The sequence below is a fragment of the Canis aureus genome, chromosome 25 (assembly GCF_053574225.1).
Source record: "Canis aureus isolate CA01 chromosome 25, VMU_Caureus_v.1.0, whole genome shotgun sequence".
Taxonomy (NCBI): Eukaryota; Metazoa; Chordata; class Mammalia; order Carnivora; family Canidae; genus Canis; species Canis aureus.
Window position 1 is genome coordinate 35,488,081 of NC_135635.1, and position 20,278 is coordinate 35,508,358.

At 38.0% G+C, this 20,278-nt stretch overlaps 3 protein-coding genes across 3 annotated transcripts; 2 read left to right on the forward strand and 1 right to left on the reverse strand.

The window, feature by feature from the left end:
• Positions 1–219: 219 nt before the first annotated feature.
• On the forward strand, positions 220–1,191 carry TAS2R42 (taste 2 receptor member 42). The gene has a single exon (XM_077871053.1). It carries the CDS (start codon positions 220–222, stop codon positions 1,189–1,191), a length of 972 nt encoding a protein of 323 aa, XP_077727179.1.
• A 7,966-nt stretch (positions 1,192–9,157) lies between these two features.
• On the forward strand, positions 9,158–10,215 carry LOC144297223 (taste receptor type 2 member 42-like). The gene has a single exon (XM_077871054.1). It carries the CDS (start codon positions 9,277–9,279, stop codon positions 10,213–10,215), a length of 939 nt encoding a protein of 312 aa, XP_077727180.1. The 5' UTR covers positions 9,158–9,276.
• An 8,216-nt stretch (positions 10,216–18,431) lies between these two features.
• On the reverse strand, positions 18,432–20,014 carry SMIM10L1 (small integral membrane protein 10 like 1). Its single transcript, XM_077871056.1, has one exon. The coding sequence runs from the start codon at positions 19,814–19,816 to the stop codon at positions 19,610–19,612; it is 207 nt and encodes a 68-aa protein (XP_077727182.1). The 5' UTR covers positions 19,817–20,014; the 3' UTR covers positions 18,432–19,609.
• Positions 20,015–20,278: the final 264 nt, after the last annotated feature.

A 20,278-nucleotide genomic window follows, 5' to 3' on the forward strand; every position in this document is an offset into this window, starting at 1 on the left:
ATTACAATAAAAGCAGAAAGATTTCTTTAAATATATATATATATATATATATATATATATATATATATAATTGTACCCAACAACAGGAGATTCTGCTTAAGATTGGAATTGCAATAAAACCAGTGAATATACTGTCAGAAATGGATGTTATTCTGAAAGTTTGATCATAAATTTATCAATGAGACACAGTATTAGAAATTTGGATTTTTTTCTGTGGAAATGTTAGCTGGATTGGATATAATCTTTCTTACACTGTCAACAGCAGAATTCATAATTGGAATGTTGGGGAATGCGTTCATTGGACTAGTAAACTGCTCTGAATGTGTCAAGAACCGGAAAATCTCTTTAGCTGACTTCATCCTCATCTGCTTGGCTATCTCCAGAATCGCTCAGCTGTTGGTGTCATGGTTTGAATCATTTATGATGGGACTATATCCACTTTTCTTTTCCACTTATAAACTGGCAAAATCTATTACTTTGCTTTGGAGAATAACTCATCATTTGGCTACGTGGTTTAGTACCTGCCTAAGCATTTTCTACCTCCTTAAGATAGCTCAGTTCTCTCATTCCCTTTTCCTCTGGCTGAGGTGGAGAATGAACAGAGTGGTTCTTGCAATTCTTGTATTTTCTTTGTTCTTTCTACTGTTTGACTTTCTAATGCTAGAAACATTCAATGATCTCTTCTCGAATGTTGATGCAATGGATGAAAGTAATCTGACTTTATATATATATGAAAGTAAAACTTTTTATGTTAAAACCTTGATTCTTCTTAGTTTTTCCTATATCATTCCTATTATTCTGTCCCTGACCTCATTGCTCCTTTTATTTCTGTCCTTGGTAAAACACATCAGAAATTTGCAGCTCAACTCCATGGGCTCCAGGGATTCCAGCACACAGGCCCATAAAAAAGCCATTAAAATGGTGATGTCTTTCCTCTTCCTTTTCACAGTTCACTTTTTTTCCATACAATTGTCAAATTGGATGTTTTTTTTATTTTGGAACAAGAAGACCACAAAGTTTATCATGTTGGCCGTTTATGTCTTTCCTTCAAGCCACTCACTAATTTTGATTCTGGGAAACAGCAAGCTGAGACAGACAGCCTTGAAGGTACTGTGGCATCTTAAAAGCTCCCTGAAAAGAGAAAAACCAAATTCATCTTTACCGATAGACTTTCCAGAATCTTTCCAATGATGAATACTTAATGAGGAGTCTTTGAGGATCTCTTTCACTTCTACTGTTTTTTTCTGCTGGATTCCTTTAAACATTGTTGAGCATTATTGAAATTTTCCCTAGAAAATGTTGCTTTTGATAACTGACACATGGTCAGCCAATATAATTTTAAAAGTATTCATTTTTGTTTAAAACATTGGTTACCAATATTTTAAAATCTCAAGTGTTCTTTTCAAAAGAATCCAAATTATTAAATTTTATATGCAAAAGATGTACTTAATTATTATACTCATGTGGGGAGAAGAGGCATATCATGTTTTAGAAATCAAGATAAATTACAAACTTCACTAGGTAAATTATCTACAAAATATTGATAGAAAAATTAATTAAGCAACAAAGTTATAGATGGGAAAAACATGACTTCAAAGTTTAAAGGTCTATTTATTTTATTTTATTTATTATTATTTTTTTAATTTTAATTTTTAAAAAAGATTTTATTTATTTATTCATGAGAAACACAGAGAGAGGCAGAGACACAGGCAGAGGGAGAAGCAGGCTCCCCACAAGGAGCCTGATGTGGGACTCAATCCCGGATCCCGGGATCACACCCTGAGCCGAAGGCAGATGCTCAACTGCTGAGCTACCCAGGCATTCCCTATTTTTTTTTTTTTTTGTGAAAAAGTTTTTCATTGTTGTCATTAGAGGTCTTATTGATAACATGGGAATGAGGTGTTGGAAAATAAAATTCATAGTGCAAAATAAAATAAACTAGAAACATGCTTATAATGCTAATGTTAATTTGAAATTCCAAATCAAACATGTTTGATGTATCTTGGCACTTATTAATTTTGCTAAATTTCAGGATATAAAATATTATTTTCAGAGTGATAGATATTGATATTTCTACCATACTATGTAACAGAATTAAAAATACAAAAATTATTCTGTAATTCAAAATCATACTTGTTGCTACTATAAAAAGATCATAATTACATTTTGAGAATGATTATGTTTGTGTGTGTGCACATATTTCTTATTGCAGTCTGGTTACTAGAGTTCTTAGAGAAACAAATAGAAACAGGTCAAAAGAAAAATTTATAACAACACCATATGTTTAATGTAAGTGTTGGATGTCCATAGATAGTTATATATATATATATAGATATATATATATATAGATATATATCTATATATATATATATGGTGCTGTTTTGACTATAGTAATCTAAATTTAGATAAGGTAATGACAAATTGTAAGTAAGGTTAAGACTAGGAAAGTTTATTATAAAATTTTGAATATGATGGTATAGATTATATTATATAGAATCTATGCAGGGATGTATAATGGAATTCTTAAAAAATGAAGAATTCTTTCTCAGAGTTTACCTTTGATGTATTCTTTAGATTGTGTTAAAGAAACAGAAAGTTGTAATTAAACAATGATTAATGCATGGGTTGTAAATTAATCTTGATGGAGCCATAGGTACTAGCACTGCTCTAGGGCTGTTCCCTGAAGCTGAGAATGATGTTAGAATTATTAACATTCCTCCCTATCCTCCCTCGCTGTATGTAGAAAACTAAACTGCAGACACATCTAAGCTATATGGTACTTCTGTGTTCAATAACAATAATGATAATAATTTTAATGGTAAGAAATATTTTACTCTTTTTATGAAGTAATTTACGTTTGACAAAATAAAATGTACATGCACTATTTTGGGAATTAACCTAATACTGACACTGTAATTATCTGGCCTTGGTAAAAGGGAATATGTGAATCAAGCTGGATACATTTAGATTCAGATATTGAGTTGGTTTTGTTTTAGATATCCTATCATATAAATGACTTAAAGATAATCTCATGCTCTTTATAAGATGATAACCAAAAACATTATTTAGTTTTTAGTTTTATTAAACTTTTCTTTGGTAGGCAAGACAAAGTAATTAAGCCAATTTATGAGCAACTCTTGTTTCTAATAAGTGGGCCTTAGGGGTAAGTGTATAAATTTTTAACTAGGAGCGAGTCCACACTTACGTAAGCAAAGTGAGGGAGATAGAACTCTAAGGAATGGGGTCCCCTTTCTTGACAAAGAAATTCATCAAAGGATTAGTATGAGAAGACAAGGTCATGGGTTGGAACTTATTGCAATTGATGTATTGTAATCTGTATATCTGAACAGCAAGTGAGATCAAGCCCTGAACCTCTACTTTCCCCATAACAAGAGCCTTTGTGGGGGACTCAGCAGCAGCTGAATCACCAGCCAAGAAGAGCCAATTCCCATACATGTGTTGTCCATCCCATACAATCTGGAGAAGAAATACTTGTGATTATATCCTATTCTGGAACCATAGTACTAAGGAAAGATGGATATTGTCACTGATTTCTTGTTAACTGTCTTTCTCACCCACCAAATAAATGTTCATTTAAAGAATCTGGTGTAATCACTGCTTGTTTCAATTTGTCCACCCAGGTGACTTATAGGAGAGGAACAAATAACCTGTTTCTATTGCTGAAATAGTTGCATCTCTAATCTTTAGGTCTAGTACTGGAGGCATCTGATAGACCATAAATCAAGCACAGCAAGACATTTTTCGAAACCCATATCTCTACTGATCTCTGAGAAAGGAATGCAAATTTTCTCAATGTCTCAGGTGATTTATCTACTATTGGTAGGTGGCTTCTCCTACCAAGATCTTGACTAGGCCCCGTCTCCTCTGAGCCAAGGACACCTTTAGTGGACTTCTGCATCATCACACAGTCCCCCCCACCCAATTCTGTCATTCAAGACCCTAGGTATTGCTGTCTGGAGTAATCTATGTCCTATTCAGAACCTTAAGGGCAATCTTCATAAGAAAAAAATGATTTGAAAAGCTTGATGAATTTGAAAAACATGTAAACTTTTTTGTCTCCTTGTACACTAAATCTTGTGTCATAGACTATAGCTTTTCAAATTTTACTTTTCCCCCTATCAACATAAATGCAGTCTCAGAAGACTACAGAGATGCAACCATTCTTACTTTGAGCATGAAACTAATGTTCACCAGGGTGGAGGTTAGTATTAGTTACACTGGCCCTGTCTTAGGTTTGTCATGAAGAGAGCCAGTGGGGAAGTCTGCCCTCTAAGGATCTTGAGGGAAAACACATAAACAAAAAGTGTAGCCTTCAGTTGAAAATTGAAGGAGTATGCTAAGTGAAACAATAATCTACAAGACAGCATCATGGCTAGGGGAACAACTGTTGCTTCTTTGAGATTATAGGAGATCTAAACCTGTGAGCCTGGGAAGGGAAAGGCAACAGAAAGAGCCAAATAAAAGGCAACCTGAGCCAAATAAAAAGCTCAAGTATATTTTTTTCACTGGAGATGTCACAGACACAGGGAGGAAACTGGAAGAACTCAAGCCAAATGATAGAAGCTCATAAAACATTCAGTCCAAACACCTTTTTTTACGTTCACATAAGCATGAGTTCATTATTATATAAGTATTACTCCATTTGAATTAGACCAAAGTAGACTTCCCAATGCATTTTCTCACCATTCTTTAGAAGAAATGTCACTTTTTCAACTGATAAAGTCTATGTTCATAGATTTTTAAGATTTAAAAAAATTTATTTTTAAAGATTTTATTCATTTATTCATGAGAGACACAGAGAGTGAGGCAGAGACACAGGCAGAAGGAGAAGCAGGCTCCCCACAGGAAGCCCAATGCAGGACTCAATCCCAGGACCCCAGGACCACGACCTGAGCCAAAGGCAGCCACTCAACCACTGAGCCATCCAGGCGCCCCAATTTTTCTGATTTAAATTATAGTCATCATTAGAAGTTTAGACTACTTATTTTGGATTGTCCCTGTAGCATATACATAGATTTAATTAATTGTTATCTGCCCAAGCATTTAAGAATAATATTCCTTGTATTTATACATACAGTAAGACTTTTTCTTGTTATTATATCCTTTATTTTTTTATTTTTAAAGATTTTATTTATTTATGTATTTGACACACAGAGAGAGAGAGAGAGAAAGCACATGCAGGGGGAACAGGAGAGGGAGAAGCAGGCTCCCTGCTGAGCAGGGAGTTCCATGAGGGGCTCAATCCCAGGACCTTGGGATCATGACCTGAGCCAAAGGCAGAAGCTTAACCAACTGAGCCACCCATGCACCCTATTACAACCTTTAGATTGAGTTTTCCTTCAGTGTAACTATGAACTCAAGTATTCTGTAATGACTAAGCATCTCTTGGCTAACTTGTTGCTATGCAATTTTGTCACTGCTAAATCATGCCTATAGGGACACCTGGGTGGTTCAGCGGTTGAGCTGCTGCCTTTGGCTCAGGGTGTGATCCTGGTCCTGGGATCGAGTCCCACATCAGGCTTCCTGCAAGGAGCCTGCTTCTCTCTCTGCCTGTGTCTGCCTCTGTCTGTGTATCTCTCATGAATAAATAAATAAAATCTTAAAAAAAATCATGCCTATCAATGGATCCCTTGTGTCAGGCAGCCTTCTATACCATGTCAGAGCATTTCTGAAAACATCAGTGATCTCTAGGGCTTTCTTGGTTTCATGTCACAAAATATAGAGTTTTCTATCCATCCCTAATTCCCTCCACTGGAAGTAGTCTCTTTCATGAAGAAGAGTACAAAGGCCCCCACCCCTTGTTTGTTAGCCCTGCAAGTATTTATGACTCTGTATGACTTCTGGTTTGAACCAGCAGTGTTGGTTATTTCAGGGTTAGTAACAGAAATTATGCACGAGTTCATACATATGTCATAAAATTTCTCTAGTTTTAAAGATTTGCTTTCTTTTCTTGTTCTTATGCTAGTTTCACAGTCAAGTCTTACTCATTTTCCCTTTTCTTGTGTTCCCAATAGGATTACCAACTAAGTTAGCATTCATTCATTTAACAAATAGTTATTGATGGCCAACTATGTGTTAGGCTCTCCCTGTTCTAGGAATTGGAAATATGTCAGTGGACAACCACAAAACAGTCCCTTCTCTCATGGAGCTTACTGTGATATAAGAAGTACTTGGTAGCTAAGGTTATGTAGTGTACATGCCTGACGTTAAGTTTTTGATTGCTGGGGTGTCTGGGAGTTTCAGCTGGTTTAATGTCTGCCTTTGGCTCAAGTGGTGAAGCCGAGGGATTGAGACCCGCGTGAGGCTCTCTGCTTGGCGGGGAGCCTGTCGCTCCCTCTGCCTCTGCCACTTCCAATCTCTCTATCTCTGTCAAATAAATAAAATCTTTTTTTTTTTTTAAAGTTCTTGATTGCCAAGATATCCATTTCAAAGACATGCATCTTGCACAAACACATTGCCAGCTGCATGACACAGCTACCAGTAAAACACCTGGTTAAGAAGCCAGGCCACTCCAAATCATGAACTTCCCCTTTTAGAAAGCCCTGAGTAACCTCTATAACTGACTGCTTGCATGACCCTGCTTTTCCCTTTGCAGGCCCTAATTCCCAATGTTCTGTTTTAAATTCAGCAGTAAAGAATGAGCTTGTAAAATCCTAGACATCCACTCTTTTTTTTTTTAAGATTTTATTTATTTATTCATGAGAGGCACAGAGAGAGAGAGAGAGAAAGAGAGAGAGAGGCAGAGACACAGGCAGAGGGAGAAGCAGGCTTCATGCAGGGAGCCCTGGGTCCGGGGTCTCCAGGATCAGGCCCTGGGCTGAAGGTGGCGCTAAACCGCTAAGCCACTGGGGCTGCCCACCCACTCTCAATGTAAATAAAAGCAGAACACCAGGTCTATACTTCCCCTATGACACCCCTGTGTGGCCTTGGGCTCACTTCATGTATCCTCCAGGACTTAGAATAATAAACCCTGTTTTTCTCCTTTCTTTTCAATGATTTTATTTATTTGAAAGAGAAAGAGAGTGCAAGCTGGGGGGAGGGGGGGACAGAGAGAGAGAGAGAGAAAGAGAGAGAGGGAGGGAGAAGCAGACTCCCTGCTGAGCAAGGAGCAGGGCTCCATCTGGGATCATGACCTGAGCCCAAGGCAGATGCTTGACTGAGCCACCCAGGTGTGCCTAAACTTTATTTTTTCAAAGTTCCCTGATGGTTGTTGCTGAGGTGAATTGGAATAAGAACAAAAGGTCAATCCAGCTGCTGCCAAGTGAACTGGAGAGACCATCTGCCCAGCCAGTTCCTGGGATGTTAGAGGCTCTTAGTCTCCTTACAACTAAAGGGTCAAGGACAGACCAGACAGTGCTGAGTGGTGCAAGTAAAGAGTTTATTAAAGAGAAAGAGTATGGAGAGTGGGCCAGCTCAAGGGAGAGCTGTGTCTGGGGTTTGGGTCTCTTTCATTGACAGTGTTAACTAAGAGGTGGAATATTTATGATTTGGGGACGAGATTTTTTGGGACCAGGGTTTTGCACATTTTCTCCCATATTTGTGAGGGTCTCTGGCCTTCCTGGTCTTGGGCCTGTCTGGTTTGATTTGGCTTATCGTGGCTTTGTTTATGCAATTCTGCTAGGACATGTTGCTAACTTTCCTGATTGGGTCTTGACTCCCCGTTGCTGGCCTCCAAGGCATCCAGTTAAAGCCTAACTGATTGCCCACTCTAATATAGCCAGACCTCAGTTCTGGCACCGGTGGGGGTGGGGGTGGGGTGGGTTCTGTTTGGGCCTAGGTGAGTGCCTCAGGCATTGGTAATCTAGAGCATCCCTATTGATAGTCTGAGACCAATACAAAAACAGATAATTTTTAAACCAGAGTCAAAACTGGCTGAATGGGGAATGCATTGTCAGGGGGCAAGTGGGCAAAATTCCTCTTATTCTTGGAGAATCTTCATAGATTTGCACCTTGTGGGTACAGAGATTTTTGCCTCGGCTTAGAAGGTACTTTAAAACATATATCAAGGAGTTCTTAACGAGTGCCAACAATATATTCTAGGGCAATTAAGTCAGAATCCCTGGGGTTGGCTCACAGGCATCAATATATATTATTAACACATTAATAATTAACAATAATGATGTGTGTATACACACACATCATATACCTAAAGTTCTGTAGATAAGAGATAAACTTGCAGTTCAGGCTAAAAGACCATTATATTAAAATTAACTTGTTTGTTGAAACAAACAAACAAAACTAAAATATATTTTACTGTAACTTTTTTATGAGACAAAGGATTTTACCAAAGGCAGAGTTAATGAATTAATGAAAAGGAGAACCTCCCTCCCACTCCCCCACCTCTCTGTTTCTTTTCCTACCATATTTTGTTCTTATTATTTTTTTCCTCTCAGCTGACAAAAGCTTATTCAGAATCAAATAGGCAGTAACTTCCTGAGAACGAAGCTCAAAAATCCAGAGTAATAGCTTAAATAGGTCTGATTTTGGTGCTTTCGTATGTGATTTTATATCATTCTGGAAAATAATTTCCCTTTGAATCTATTTCTTCAAGAAATCTTAACTTTAAGATCCAAGCCAGTTGTCACTCTCCTTATAAACCACAGTGAACTATTGACTATAGATTTTGTAACACACTCTGAGTTGCAGTTCTGCTGTGGTCAAACATTCGTCACATTCAATAGTCATAGTTTATTTAATGCTGCTTTTTCTAATACTCTGTGAGATCCTTAATGTTGCTTCTTTTTATTACACTTACTTCATCTAAAATAGTATCCGAACTATTATGGATTTTATTGAATGGAATTAATGAATAACAGTTCTATTAAAGTGAAGAAACTTGGATCCAAATGGTATTTCCAGTTGAAAAGGAAAGTGCAAATAAGTGTAAAGAAATCTGTTTCATATTTGCCTGTTTGCATATTGGACTTTATTCTTCCAGATATCCTCACGAGTGGAAAACTGCTGTCAATGCCAGTGATGAGTGAGGACATTACTGTTTAATTTGAAAATCAGTAGCTTGTTGGAAGTTATGTTAAAGTTTTTCAATTAAATCTGTGAGACTAAATCTTTTTGTGTATACTTCAGACCTACAGCTGGAATAAAAGAGAAGGATCTTCCATGAAGATAAATGAGACAGTATCTGAGCATTTTTAATATAAAGGTGAAAAGTATCAGACTGGATTTTATTCCACAACATTTTGACAGCCAGAAAACTAGTGAGACCTTGGACTAGCTTTCGGGATTCTTTCTACAGAAATGCCATCTAGAATTGAAAATGCTTTTCTGGTAGCAGCAGCAGGAGAACTCATAACTGGAATGTTGGGGAACGGTTTCATTGTACTAGTTAACTGCATTGACTTGGTGAAGAATCTAAAGCTCTCTACTGCTGACTGCATCCTCACCGGCCTGGCTCTTTCCAGAATCATTCTTCTTTGTATAATACTACTTGATTCACTTTTAATGGTGTTTTGGCAACATCTTTATGCCACTGATAAGCTAGCAAAATTCATTAGTGTTTTTTGGACACTAAGCAATCACCTAACTACCTGGATTGTTACCTGTCTAAATGTTTTCTACTTCTTTAAAATAGCCAATTTTTCCCACCCCTGTTTCACCTGGCTGAGGTGGAGAATTAGCAGAGTGCTACTTGTGCTTCCACTGGGGTCTTTATTCTTACTGTTTTTCAACTTTGAATTATTAGATACATTTACGAATTTCTGGGTTAATCTCTATCAAAGACATGAAAGAAACTCAACTTGGTCCCTAGATGTAAGTAAAACTCTGTATCTTAACAGCTTGATTGTTTTCAGTTTCATCTACTTAATCCCCTTTCTTCTGTCCCTGGCCTCTTTGCTCCTTTTATTTCTTTCCTTAATGAGACATATCAGGAATGTGCAACGGAACTCCAGCTCTAGCGACTTCAGAACAGAGGCCCATAAAAGGGCCATGAAAATGGTGATGTCTTCTCTTTTTCTTTCCATGGTTAATTTTACTTCCATCCTATTAACAGGATGGTTTTCCCTTTTACTGCAGAATCATCAGGCCAATTTGGCTGTCCTGTTATTATCGACTCTTGTACCCTCAGGCCACTCATTTATTCTAATTTTGGGAAACAACAAGTTGAGACAAGCTGCGTTAGGTCTACTGTGGCATCTTAATTGCCACCTGAAAATGGTGAAGCCTTTCGCTTCCTAGACTTTTCCAGAATTTTCTATATCCCAAGAGAATTAAATTAATGAAGAGACATTGAAGATCCATTTTAACCTTGGTTTTTCTCACTGGATTCTTTTACATACTATTAAACACCTAGACTTTCTCTAGAATGACCTATAAACTTAAAAAGCAAGCATTGTTCATTATAAAAATTGCTAGTAATAGAATATATTTGAGACAGTATCAATATCAATATAAAATATATAATACAATATGTATTAATTTTACATGTGCTGGCAAACATTTATTACATTCATATGTGAGAAAAGTGATTTTTTAGAAATGAAAATCCCTTCCTAGTTGAGGTAGGTGGAATATTTGTACAATATTAAGTTAGAAATAAATTAAAGAATATAAATGCCAGAAACATATAATCTCATAAAAACAGACATAACTTTTATTTTTTTATTTTTTTTCAGTCTTTATAAATTTATTAAGGTTTGTTTTGTGGTTTAACATATGGTTTTTCCTGACCCAAGATAGTTTAGAACAGACACAAACAATAATTTGTTAATAAGGTTGTCTCTACTCTCTCTGGAGCCAGGGCCCATTGTTCCATTTTGGAAATTTGGGATGCCATTCCTTTAAGACGACCACTGCACTGGGGAAAGTGTAAAAAGCAAAGGCAAATAAAATTGCTCCAGAGCTTTCAGCCTTGACCCTTGCCTGGTGTCTAGGATCTTGACTTCTAAAATGTTCTCAAACGAAAAGACTGTCTCATTGTTCCTTCTGTTTATACAAATAATATGATTTATGGTAAGCATCTTGCTTCTGAAGTCTTGAGTCTTATTGGTAACACAGTGAATGCCTGTGCCCACCATTGCTATGATCTGAATGTTTATATCCATCAAAATTTAAATTTGCAATCCTAATACCCAATGTGATGATGTTAGGAGGTAGGGCCTTTTTGAGGTGAGCAGGTCATGAGGATGGACAACTAATGAATGGGAGTAGTGCTCTTACAAAAGAGATCCCACAGAGTTCCCTAGCTTCTTCCACTATGTGAGGATACAATGAGAATTTTGCAATAAAAACAGACATAACTTTTAAAACAAAGGAACAGACTCTCATTATGAATCCAAACTAGAATAGATACTACCTTTTCTGAATAATAGAAAATCAACTTAATTTATAAAAATAAATTGAATATTTATCCCTAAGGGTATAAGAATACTTTACATCTACTTTACAAGGATCAAAATCACACTTAGATACTGAGTTTTTGTGGGAGTGTGCATCTGCATGTAAGAATTACACGAACACTGGTGTCCCTTGTCAGAGAGGAAAAACACAACCAGCTCACCAGGGTTTAAGAACAGAAAGTTTAAGAGAGAATATTGTGTATTTGTATACATTTTAAACATGTTTGTATTTATATATATATGTGTGTGTGTGTATATACATATATATATATATATATATATATATATATATATTGCTGGGTTGACTTTTATAATAAAATAATTGAAATGAAATCAAAGTAGCTGATTTAATCTTAAGGCCAGCAGGTGGTAAAATTGTGCTTGCTAATATTGCAATTTTGAATGAAAGTTTGTTATCTGGTAATTTTTAGAAATTATAATTTTAAACATGTTTAAAAACTATAAATAATGAAGTTGTTGTAGGGTTTTAAATTGCCATAATTTTTCAATTGTAGAAGCAAACATAAAACAGAAACAAACTAGATAATTAATGTTGAAAAATAGGTGGGTTGTAAGTTAATTTTGATGGAGCAGTAGATCAAGTCTGATGCTGGGAAGAATATAAAAACCATAAGGGCTTAGTAAAATGTACTCTTCCTCCAGGGACCTATGCTATAGGACACTCTGATGTAACCACGATGATGAGGATATGCACCCACTCACAAAAAGATTTAATTTTCTTAACTTCACTCATTATATTGGATACTATATAGGGAATTTCCTGGGGGTACCTGGGTGGCTCAGTTGGTTGAGCATCTGCTTTCGGCTCAGGTCATGATCCTGGGGTCTTGGGATTGAGCCCCTCATCAGCTCCCTGTTCAGTGGGGAATCTGTTTCTTCCTCTGCCACGCCCCCTGCTTGTGCTGTCAAAAATTAATATCTTAAAAAAACAAAACAAAACAAAACTCCTGGGTGGGGATGAGGGGGTGGGGGATTGGATAAAGGGGATCAAAAGATAGAAACTTCCAGTTATAAAAAAAATACATACTAGGGATGTAATGTACAACATAAGGACTGATTAACACTGCTGTATGGTAAACTTGAATGTTGCTAAGATTGTGGATCCTAAACGTTCTCATCACAAGAAAAAATCCTATTTTTTTGTATCTATATAAGATGGTGGATATTAACTGAACTTATTGTGGTAGTCAATATTTTGTGGTATATATGTCAAGTTATTATGGTGCATAGTTTAAGTTTATATAGTGCTGTATGTCAATTATATCTCAATAAAACTGAAAGAAATTTCCTAATAACTGTCACTGGGATTATCTTGCTTAGGAAAGGTGGAATTCTGATCATATTGGCTATATTTAGATTCAGATATTGAGAATAATTTAGTTTGGAATGCATCCTTTTCAGTGAAAAGTTAGATTACTTTATACTTATTAGAAGTGAGCATACTTAATTTTAGTGTTTAGATCTACACTGTAGTATCAGCAAACTTTCCTTTAATGACCAAGATAAAAACACATTTAAACAACCATGCACAGACCCACTTATGAGTGGGATTTAGCAGTAAATGTCTCATTAGAATTAAGTCCTCACTTCTCCTGTAGTAATGTTGGAGAGGTAAAGCTCTAAGAAGCAGGGGCCTATTTCTGATAAGAAGCAGAACAGAAAATGATAGACGAGGTCTGGGTTACAGACTGGGTGGGCAGTGGCTAGTGATGACTGCCTTCTCCCTATTAAAATGGTATTTTGAGATTAAGGTCTCTATCTCCCTTCCCATAAGAGCCTATGCTATGCAGCCATGATTTGATGAAAGCTACTATCACATCTGTAGCTAGTTCCATGCAATCTGGAAAGAATTGATCTTATTCTGGGACCAAGTTACTGGGAAATTGCTTTCTTGCCAATTGCTTCTCTCCAAAAGAAATTAAAAAAAAAATTTAAGTCATCTCTACACTCAGTATGGGGCTTAAACTGAAAACTCTGAGATCCAGAGTCAGATACTCTGACTGAGCCAGCCAGGTGCTCCCAAAAGAAACTTTTTATATAGTCTTGATGGAATAGATTTTTTTTTTTTTTTTTTTAGTTTTCCCAAATCTGAGACCAGGAGTGTTGCAAATAACCTGTTTTTAAAAGAGACTTCTTCCTGAGCACTTGTACTTGGCCTAGTGGTTGCCCTTGACCCTTTCTCAAGCGAAGATATTTCAGTGTTCAAGCCATGTTGTCTTGAACTTTGCTGAAGGAAAAGTTCCCAATGGAATTATGCATGGATCAATACAGATTTCAAAGGTGACATTGTTGAATTTCTGATGGTTTAGGTGTTTTGTTTGCTGTTCCGGATGGAACTTCATGTGCTCTAAGCCAGGGGCTTCCTTATATTGAAGTACAGAAACAAGGGGGGACATCTGTAAAACCTGTAATTCCGCAATCCACTCACTTGTGACATTGATTCATGCCTTTTTGTAGAAATCTATGCCATGTGCTGGATTACTCCCAGAATGAATCTTCATTTAAAAAACTGGTCAGATGATTGGTTTAATCAGTTCAGAAAAAAAGTTGTTGAAGAGCTGTATTTATAAATAAGAAATCCTAAGTGACAGATGTGCTATTTTCAATTTTAGCAATTTTGGGAAACACCAACAAACATATAGCTTCAGAAGACAAAGACACTGGTACCTCTATTCCTTAGCCCCATATTTAAAATGAGTTATTTTAAAATTAACTTATTTTCTCTTTCATATAGATCTAACCTGACCTCTGAATTTTAAGGCTCCTATTAATTACATCCCTTTTTGACCAGTTTGAGATGCTTTCAAGTTTTATCAATTAAAAACTAAAAGTTTTCTTGAAAAATATCTTTTTCAAATTAAACCTTTTTTTTTTTTTTTGTTTATCTGTTGGTTCCACTTCTATTACTGTGCCAATGATTTCAGAGTAAAGACGTTCCAGGTACAGTTATCTCATTGGCGATTTTTTTTTTTTTTTTTTTTTTTGGTTGTGATCATGTATTCTTCCTCACTTTGGTTCATATGGAAAGATATACTCATCTCTTTTACTCAATATATGAACAACTTTCACTCCTTTTTGTTCATTGATGCCTTCCATTAGCTGACTGTGAATAAATTCACGTACTTGGTATTTGAAAGCCATTAAGATGAGCAAAATTTTCTAATGTTTGCTGCAGATCCCTAATTAGGTCAGGAACTGGCAGGAGTGCCCTCAGATATACTGCAACTGAGCTACTAAGAATTCCATAATTTCTTATCATTTGTTGTAGGCACTCAGTAATGTCCTCAGCCTTTTGATTGCCCCAAAAACATTGCTGATATTGTATTTGTGTGGAGTGGCGTGGGGGAAAAGTGGACTTCAGCTGTGCAGATTCATGACTTGGTCTGGTGGTAATCCTGCCGAGCAACAGGCTATTGAATAATTCTTATTAAAATTGCAAGGAAGTTCCCACACTCATGGTAATTAATCCAAGTCAACTGATGTCCATTGAACCCTACTGGGAATTCTATTTATTGCAAGGGTTCCTTTCTTGGTTCATGTGCCTGAAACCATCCAAGTCTACTTCTTCATACTACTTTCCAGGCCCACTTTCTAACACTTTCCTCTCTTTTTGTTCCTATATTCCTAAACCTTCCATTCCTACCCTTTTATGTCTCCATGTGTAAATCCTATTTTCTTTTTGACTCTATCAAATCTATTATTGCTGAACCAGGAAAAGTCCCCATAAAACTAGAATTGCAAGACTTTGTAACAGAAAATTTAGGTAAGCCTCCTCAGAGCAGTGATAGCTTGTTTCAAAATTTACAATCACCTGGATCACCTGATCTCCACTCCTTCGGTAGAAGGAAAGTGTTTTCTTTCCATCCTAGGGGTAATGTCCTTTTCCGTGTCTCCCTCCATTCCCTTCCTCCTCACAAACAGGCCAAATGTCTTCAGGCAGCAGGAAGTATAATGCTTGGGTTTACAGATCAAATGTTTATATTCTAATACATAAAGCCCTCAATAATTATGCTGAAGGAAAAAAAGATATTGCCAACTATGACCCAGAGAATACATATGTTTGAAATTTAAGAAACAGGGGCGCCTGTCAGTTAAGGGTCTGCCTTCGGCTTGGTCATGATCCTGGGGTCCTGGGAGAGAGCCCCACTGAACCTCCTGCCAGGATCCCCACTGAGGGTGCAGGGAGTCTGCTTCTCCCTCTGCCCCTCCCCTGCTCGTGTTCTGTCTCAAATAAATAAGTAAAATCTTTGAAAAAAACTCTGAAATTTAAGAAACAGGATTACTAAAAACAAAACAATAGGATTATTCAGATTTACCTACAATTAAAAAAAAATTAAATCCCTCAACAGAAGTATCTTTAGGAATAAACTTGAGGCTTGACTGTTGTTTGGCCAATTACTATGACTTTGGGAAAGTTAAACTTAACCTCTTTAAATACCAGTTTCCTTATTTGAAAAATGATGGTGAAAATGTTTTCCTGATGGGACATACATGAGAATTATACACATCATGTATGTAAATAACTGGTATTCCTAGTATTAAAAACTAAGTAAAATTAAAAAATTAAAAGATGCTGATAGTAATAAGTTCTTATAGCCAAGTAATAATATATTTTTGTTCTCAAAAAAAATTCTTGTTCCCTAATCTTTAAGTTATATATGTTACTATGATCACCATTTCCCTTTTAAACAGTCCTCATTCCCCAGCATTTTTATTAGTTATACTTCATAATGTGTTGTTTCTTAATTTGTGTTTTCACAAATTAAGCCACTCCTTGGCTTCCTCATGCTGGAGGAATCTCTGGACCAATCAATATTCATGATGGCCTAAAAACGCTCAATTTATGGGCAATAAAATGGATCAATCACCTTAATATAAGGGCAACTATATCTTTATCTCCTTCATTGCCTGATGACTCTGTGTAGAAAAAACAACCAATTTGGCATTTATTCAACTATGTTTATTATTTACTCTGCATTAGGCAATGCTCTAGGCAAGGGATATGGCAATGAACAAAGTCTTTGGCTTCATGGATGTTGCCTGGAAGAATGGTAAGAGGAATTAAACTACTTGCAAATTAGAATAAGTTTAGTCAGGGCAAAAATTTTGTTTTCTCCCTTGGGAAAACCTCACTGATTTATAAATGCAGGAAGAAAAATAAAGACTGTGTGTTAAGAGCAATTGTGAAGAATAAAGGGTAAATCATGGAGCCTTCATTCAGTTCCTACTTTATATTTGCTGATGCTAGATGGGCTGTAAAATTGGATAGGATACAGTATCTTTCCTCACAGTGCTTCCAATATAGCTGGAGGATGTGATATATAGTAAGTGCTAAAGTGTCTCGGTTTCCTTAGTGTAACAATAGGCTGAGCTTAAGAATGGCTGAAAGAGGCACCTACCTGTTCATGTAGCCATCTGAACTGGGAGTATCCCTGTACCTCACCACTCCAGGGTTAATGGCGGTCACATTATTTTGTTACAAAGTGGGACATTAGTATAGAGTGATGCTCACCATTTGTAAGTCCCTTGGCATTACAGAATTATTTCATTGATCAAATTACATTGCTGATATTTTAGATTAAAACGTTTTTAGTTCCTAGGGATGCCTGGGTAGCTCAGTGGTTGAGCATCTGCCTTCAGCTCAGGGCGTGATTCCAGAGTCTTGGGATTAAGTCCTGCATTGGGCTCCCTGCAGGGAGCTTGCTTCTCCCTCAGGGGTGTCTCTGCCTCTCTCATGAATAAATAAAATCTTTAAAAAAACACAAAATGTTTTAGTTCCTGCACTCTCAGAACAATACGTAATAACCAATGGAAGAGATTATAGAAACCTGTCTCTTCAATATCTAAAAATAAAAACAAAAACCCACATCTGATGACTAATGCACAATTAGGGAAAAATTGGGCAGCCTATGAAAATGACATGGGCTATTTACGTGTGTAATTAACCCTTGGATGGAGTGAAAGAAATTAACTCTAATACAATCAGGGGACTCTGGGAAAATATAATGAAAAAAAAGTGTCATCTAAGTTTAGTCTTAAAACACAGGTAGAGTAACAATAGGCAAAAGAAAAGGAAAAAAAGAAGGGCAGAGAAGGCCGAAGAAAGTTTGCCTGGAGACAAAAGAATACAGAAAGGGTAGGAAACACAATAACCCAAAACCAGACCAGGTGCTGGAGGGGGAACTTATCTTACAACCTTAGAATATACTTGTTGGTTGTACAAAGTCAGTGGAATACAAAACTACAACTAGTTTATAAACCTTTACCTCTACAAATAATGGCCCCTTTTATCTCTTAAAATCCTTCTGGGGGTTCTGCCCTACGCCCCCAGTGTCAGTACCTTACAGATCTCCTTGAGGACTGAAAAGCTCCACTGCAAAAGACAGGCATTCTGTGAGTTTCAAGTTTTCTCACATCAACATGTGAGAAACATGTGAGGCTTATTTTTAATTCCCGGACTGACTTTTCAAAGTAGGTATTTTTATTTTCTTTTAATAGCTGAGGAAACTGGGTTTTGGCAGATTAATGGACTCGCCTAAAACCATAAACAGTTTGTATTTTAACAGTGATCTGTCTGATTTAAAAACCCAATCTCAGTTTACTATGGTGGCTTTTTACCAGTGCAGTACACTTCAATTGCCTGGGGCAGCGGGGGGGACACCTTTTAAAAATGAAACTTTTTAAAAATTAAGTTTCAAAGAAATACCTATGTACAATTAAGAAAAAGCAAAATAATACTGTTGGATTGATAGTGAAAGACAGCAGTCCTCCTTTTCTCTATCCACTCTTTACACATTTTACGATTATAGTTTTTTTTTTTCCTGAAAAATGTGTTTATACTTTTTTATTGACTTCTCTGTATTAGATCTTGAGGGAGTCTTTCCCATTACACACACCTGTGTCCTCTCCAATCCCCCCAATACCACACAATCATTCCTTGTATTGGTATTCAGTGTTTACATAATTATGACTTCGTATGAATAGTATTATTCACAAGTGAAGTATGCAGTGCAATTCTCGAAAAACTTTTGAATGTTCCTGTTTCATAATAAGATTTATTTTCTTAATTTTTAAGGAATCTGCAGACCACCAATTCATCCTCAGACTCTGAAAAAACAAAACAAAACAAAACAAAAACCTCTTTTTATATTCAAACACACCCGGTACTCTCAGGTTTTCTTTTTGAGACATCCCACCTAACTTTTTTTATCTTTAGACATTTCTTACGGAATTCATGCTGTTCTCCCTTACTCTCCTCCCTCTTTAACACGGTTATATTGCAACTTTACGGCATACCGCTTCTACCGTTTGCTCTTTAAATACTAAAACGCCCTTCCCCATTGACGACTGTCTCTCTCACCATCACCATTCCCTCCCGCTTCAACATCCCTGCATCTTAACTGTCCTTTTCCACGATCGATGCTGGTAACATTCGCGTTCTCACAACGATTGAGAATTATCTCAAAAGACGAAAACCACCAGCAGCATTTACATCATGACCATCATTTACACGTTATTCACGAGGCGGCCCCGCTTAGCGCTGTGCCTGGTTGGCTCCAAGGGCTCGAACCACTCGCTACTCACAGGGGCACCGAGAGTCCACTTTCTTACACTCCAACCCCCTGTTCAAAATCCAGCAGCATTTTACGTTGTTTGGCATCAGAAGGATGCTTTATGTGGTGTTTTTTTTTTTTTTTTCCCACTGAAAATTGGATTGTCCCGGTTTTCTCTTGCTGGACTGAGGAAATATTTTTGCCTTCCACGTGTATCTTTAAGACCTTCAGCTTCTTATTAATTCAAGGTCCTGCTTACAATCCAATCCAATCCAATCTTCCCGAAATTTACGTTTTCCTATTTTATTTCGGACCGTGAGCTTGCTGTACACGAACATTTATTTTTCTGAAAACTTTTTCGTAGCCTTCCTTTTTCCTAACGCGTCACGGTCGCTCTGTTTTTGCTTGAAGGCTGCAAAGCTTCTTAAATAAGCTGAAGCGCTTCGCGGTCTCCGGAAAACCGACCGCGGCCCCCCCGCCAGCCGGTCCCCGCCTTCCGCCGCCGGCCCGAAGCTCCGCGAGGACCCAGAGCGCAGCCGCAGAGAGCGCTCACGCCCTCTCGCGAGACTCCAGAGCTCGCGCTCGCCGCGCCGCTTCGCCGCCGGGCCTCGCGGGAGGCGGCCATGTCCGGGCCGGGACGCCGGCCTCCTGGGCGCGGCGCTAAATGTGTACCTGCAAGCGGATGTTGAGGATCACCGAGCCTGCGACGTAGAAGTACGGGAAGTTCATGCGCAGCTGCCAGGCTAGCTCGAAGAAGGCGAGCAAGGTGCGGGAGAGTCCTTTGCAGAAGACTCCGTAGGAGCTGGGGACCCCGGCCGTGCTGCAGGCTTTGAGGGCCAAGGAAGACGGAGCCGCCGCGGTGGCCATGGGCCCGTGTCCCCGCGCCCCGAGTGCTTAGAGCCGAGGGTCAGCACAGGCCTCGCGGACAGGCCTCCCCTACCGACCGACGGTGGGGACGGCGAGGGGCAGGTCGGCGGTGGCTACGCAGCCGCCAGCTCCTACCGGCGCCTCCCGCTGGCTGGTTCCCTCCCCGCGGCGCTCCCGCCCCGGCCCCTGCCGCCGCCCGCGCTCCGCCCCTTCCTGTCGGCTGCTGCCCCGGTTGTTAGCGCTTAGAGCCCGACAGGTGGTAGGTGCCGAAGGGGCCGCTTTGGTATACACCGTACACTTGGTCTTCTCAATATGGTCAGCCAGACTGATATTATTATTTTCACTCTAAAATGAAGAAAGGAAACTTAGTTAAAAAAAAAATGTCATGGTTTGTAGAGAACGCAGTTTGTAAGCGCCGAACTCTAGACTGAAGCTCAGGTCTGTCTGCTATGTGACCTGGGG

What these genes read in the sequence shown, in the direction of transcription:
- TAS2R42 (XM_077871053.1), top strand. Translation starts at nt 220, where the DNA reads ATGTTAGCTGGATTGGATATAATCTTTCTTACACTGTCAACAGCAGAA.
- LOC144297223 (XM_077871054.1), top strand. Translation starts at nt 9,277, where the DNA reads ATGCCATCTAGAATTGAAAATGCTTTTCTGGTAGCAGCAGCAGGAGAA.
- SMIM10L1 (XM_077871056.1), bottom strand. Translation starts at nt 19,816, where the DNA reads ATGGCCACCGCGGCGGCTCCGTCTTCCTTGGCCCTCAAAGCCTGCAGC.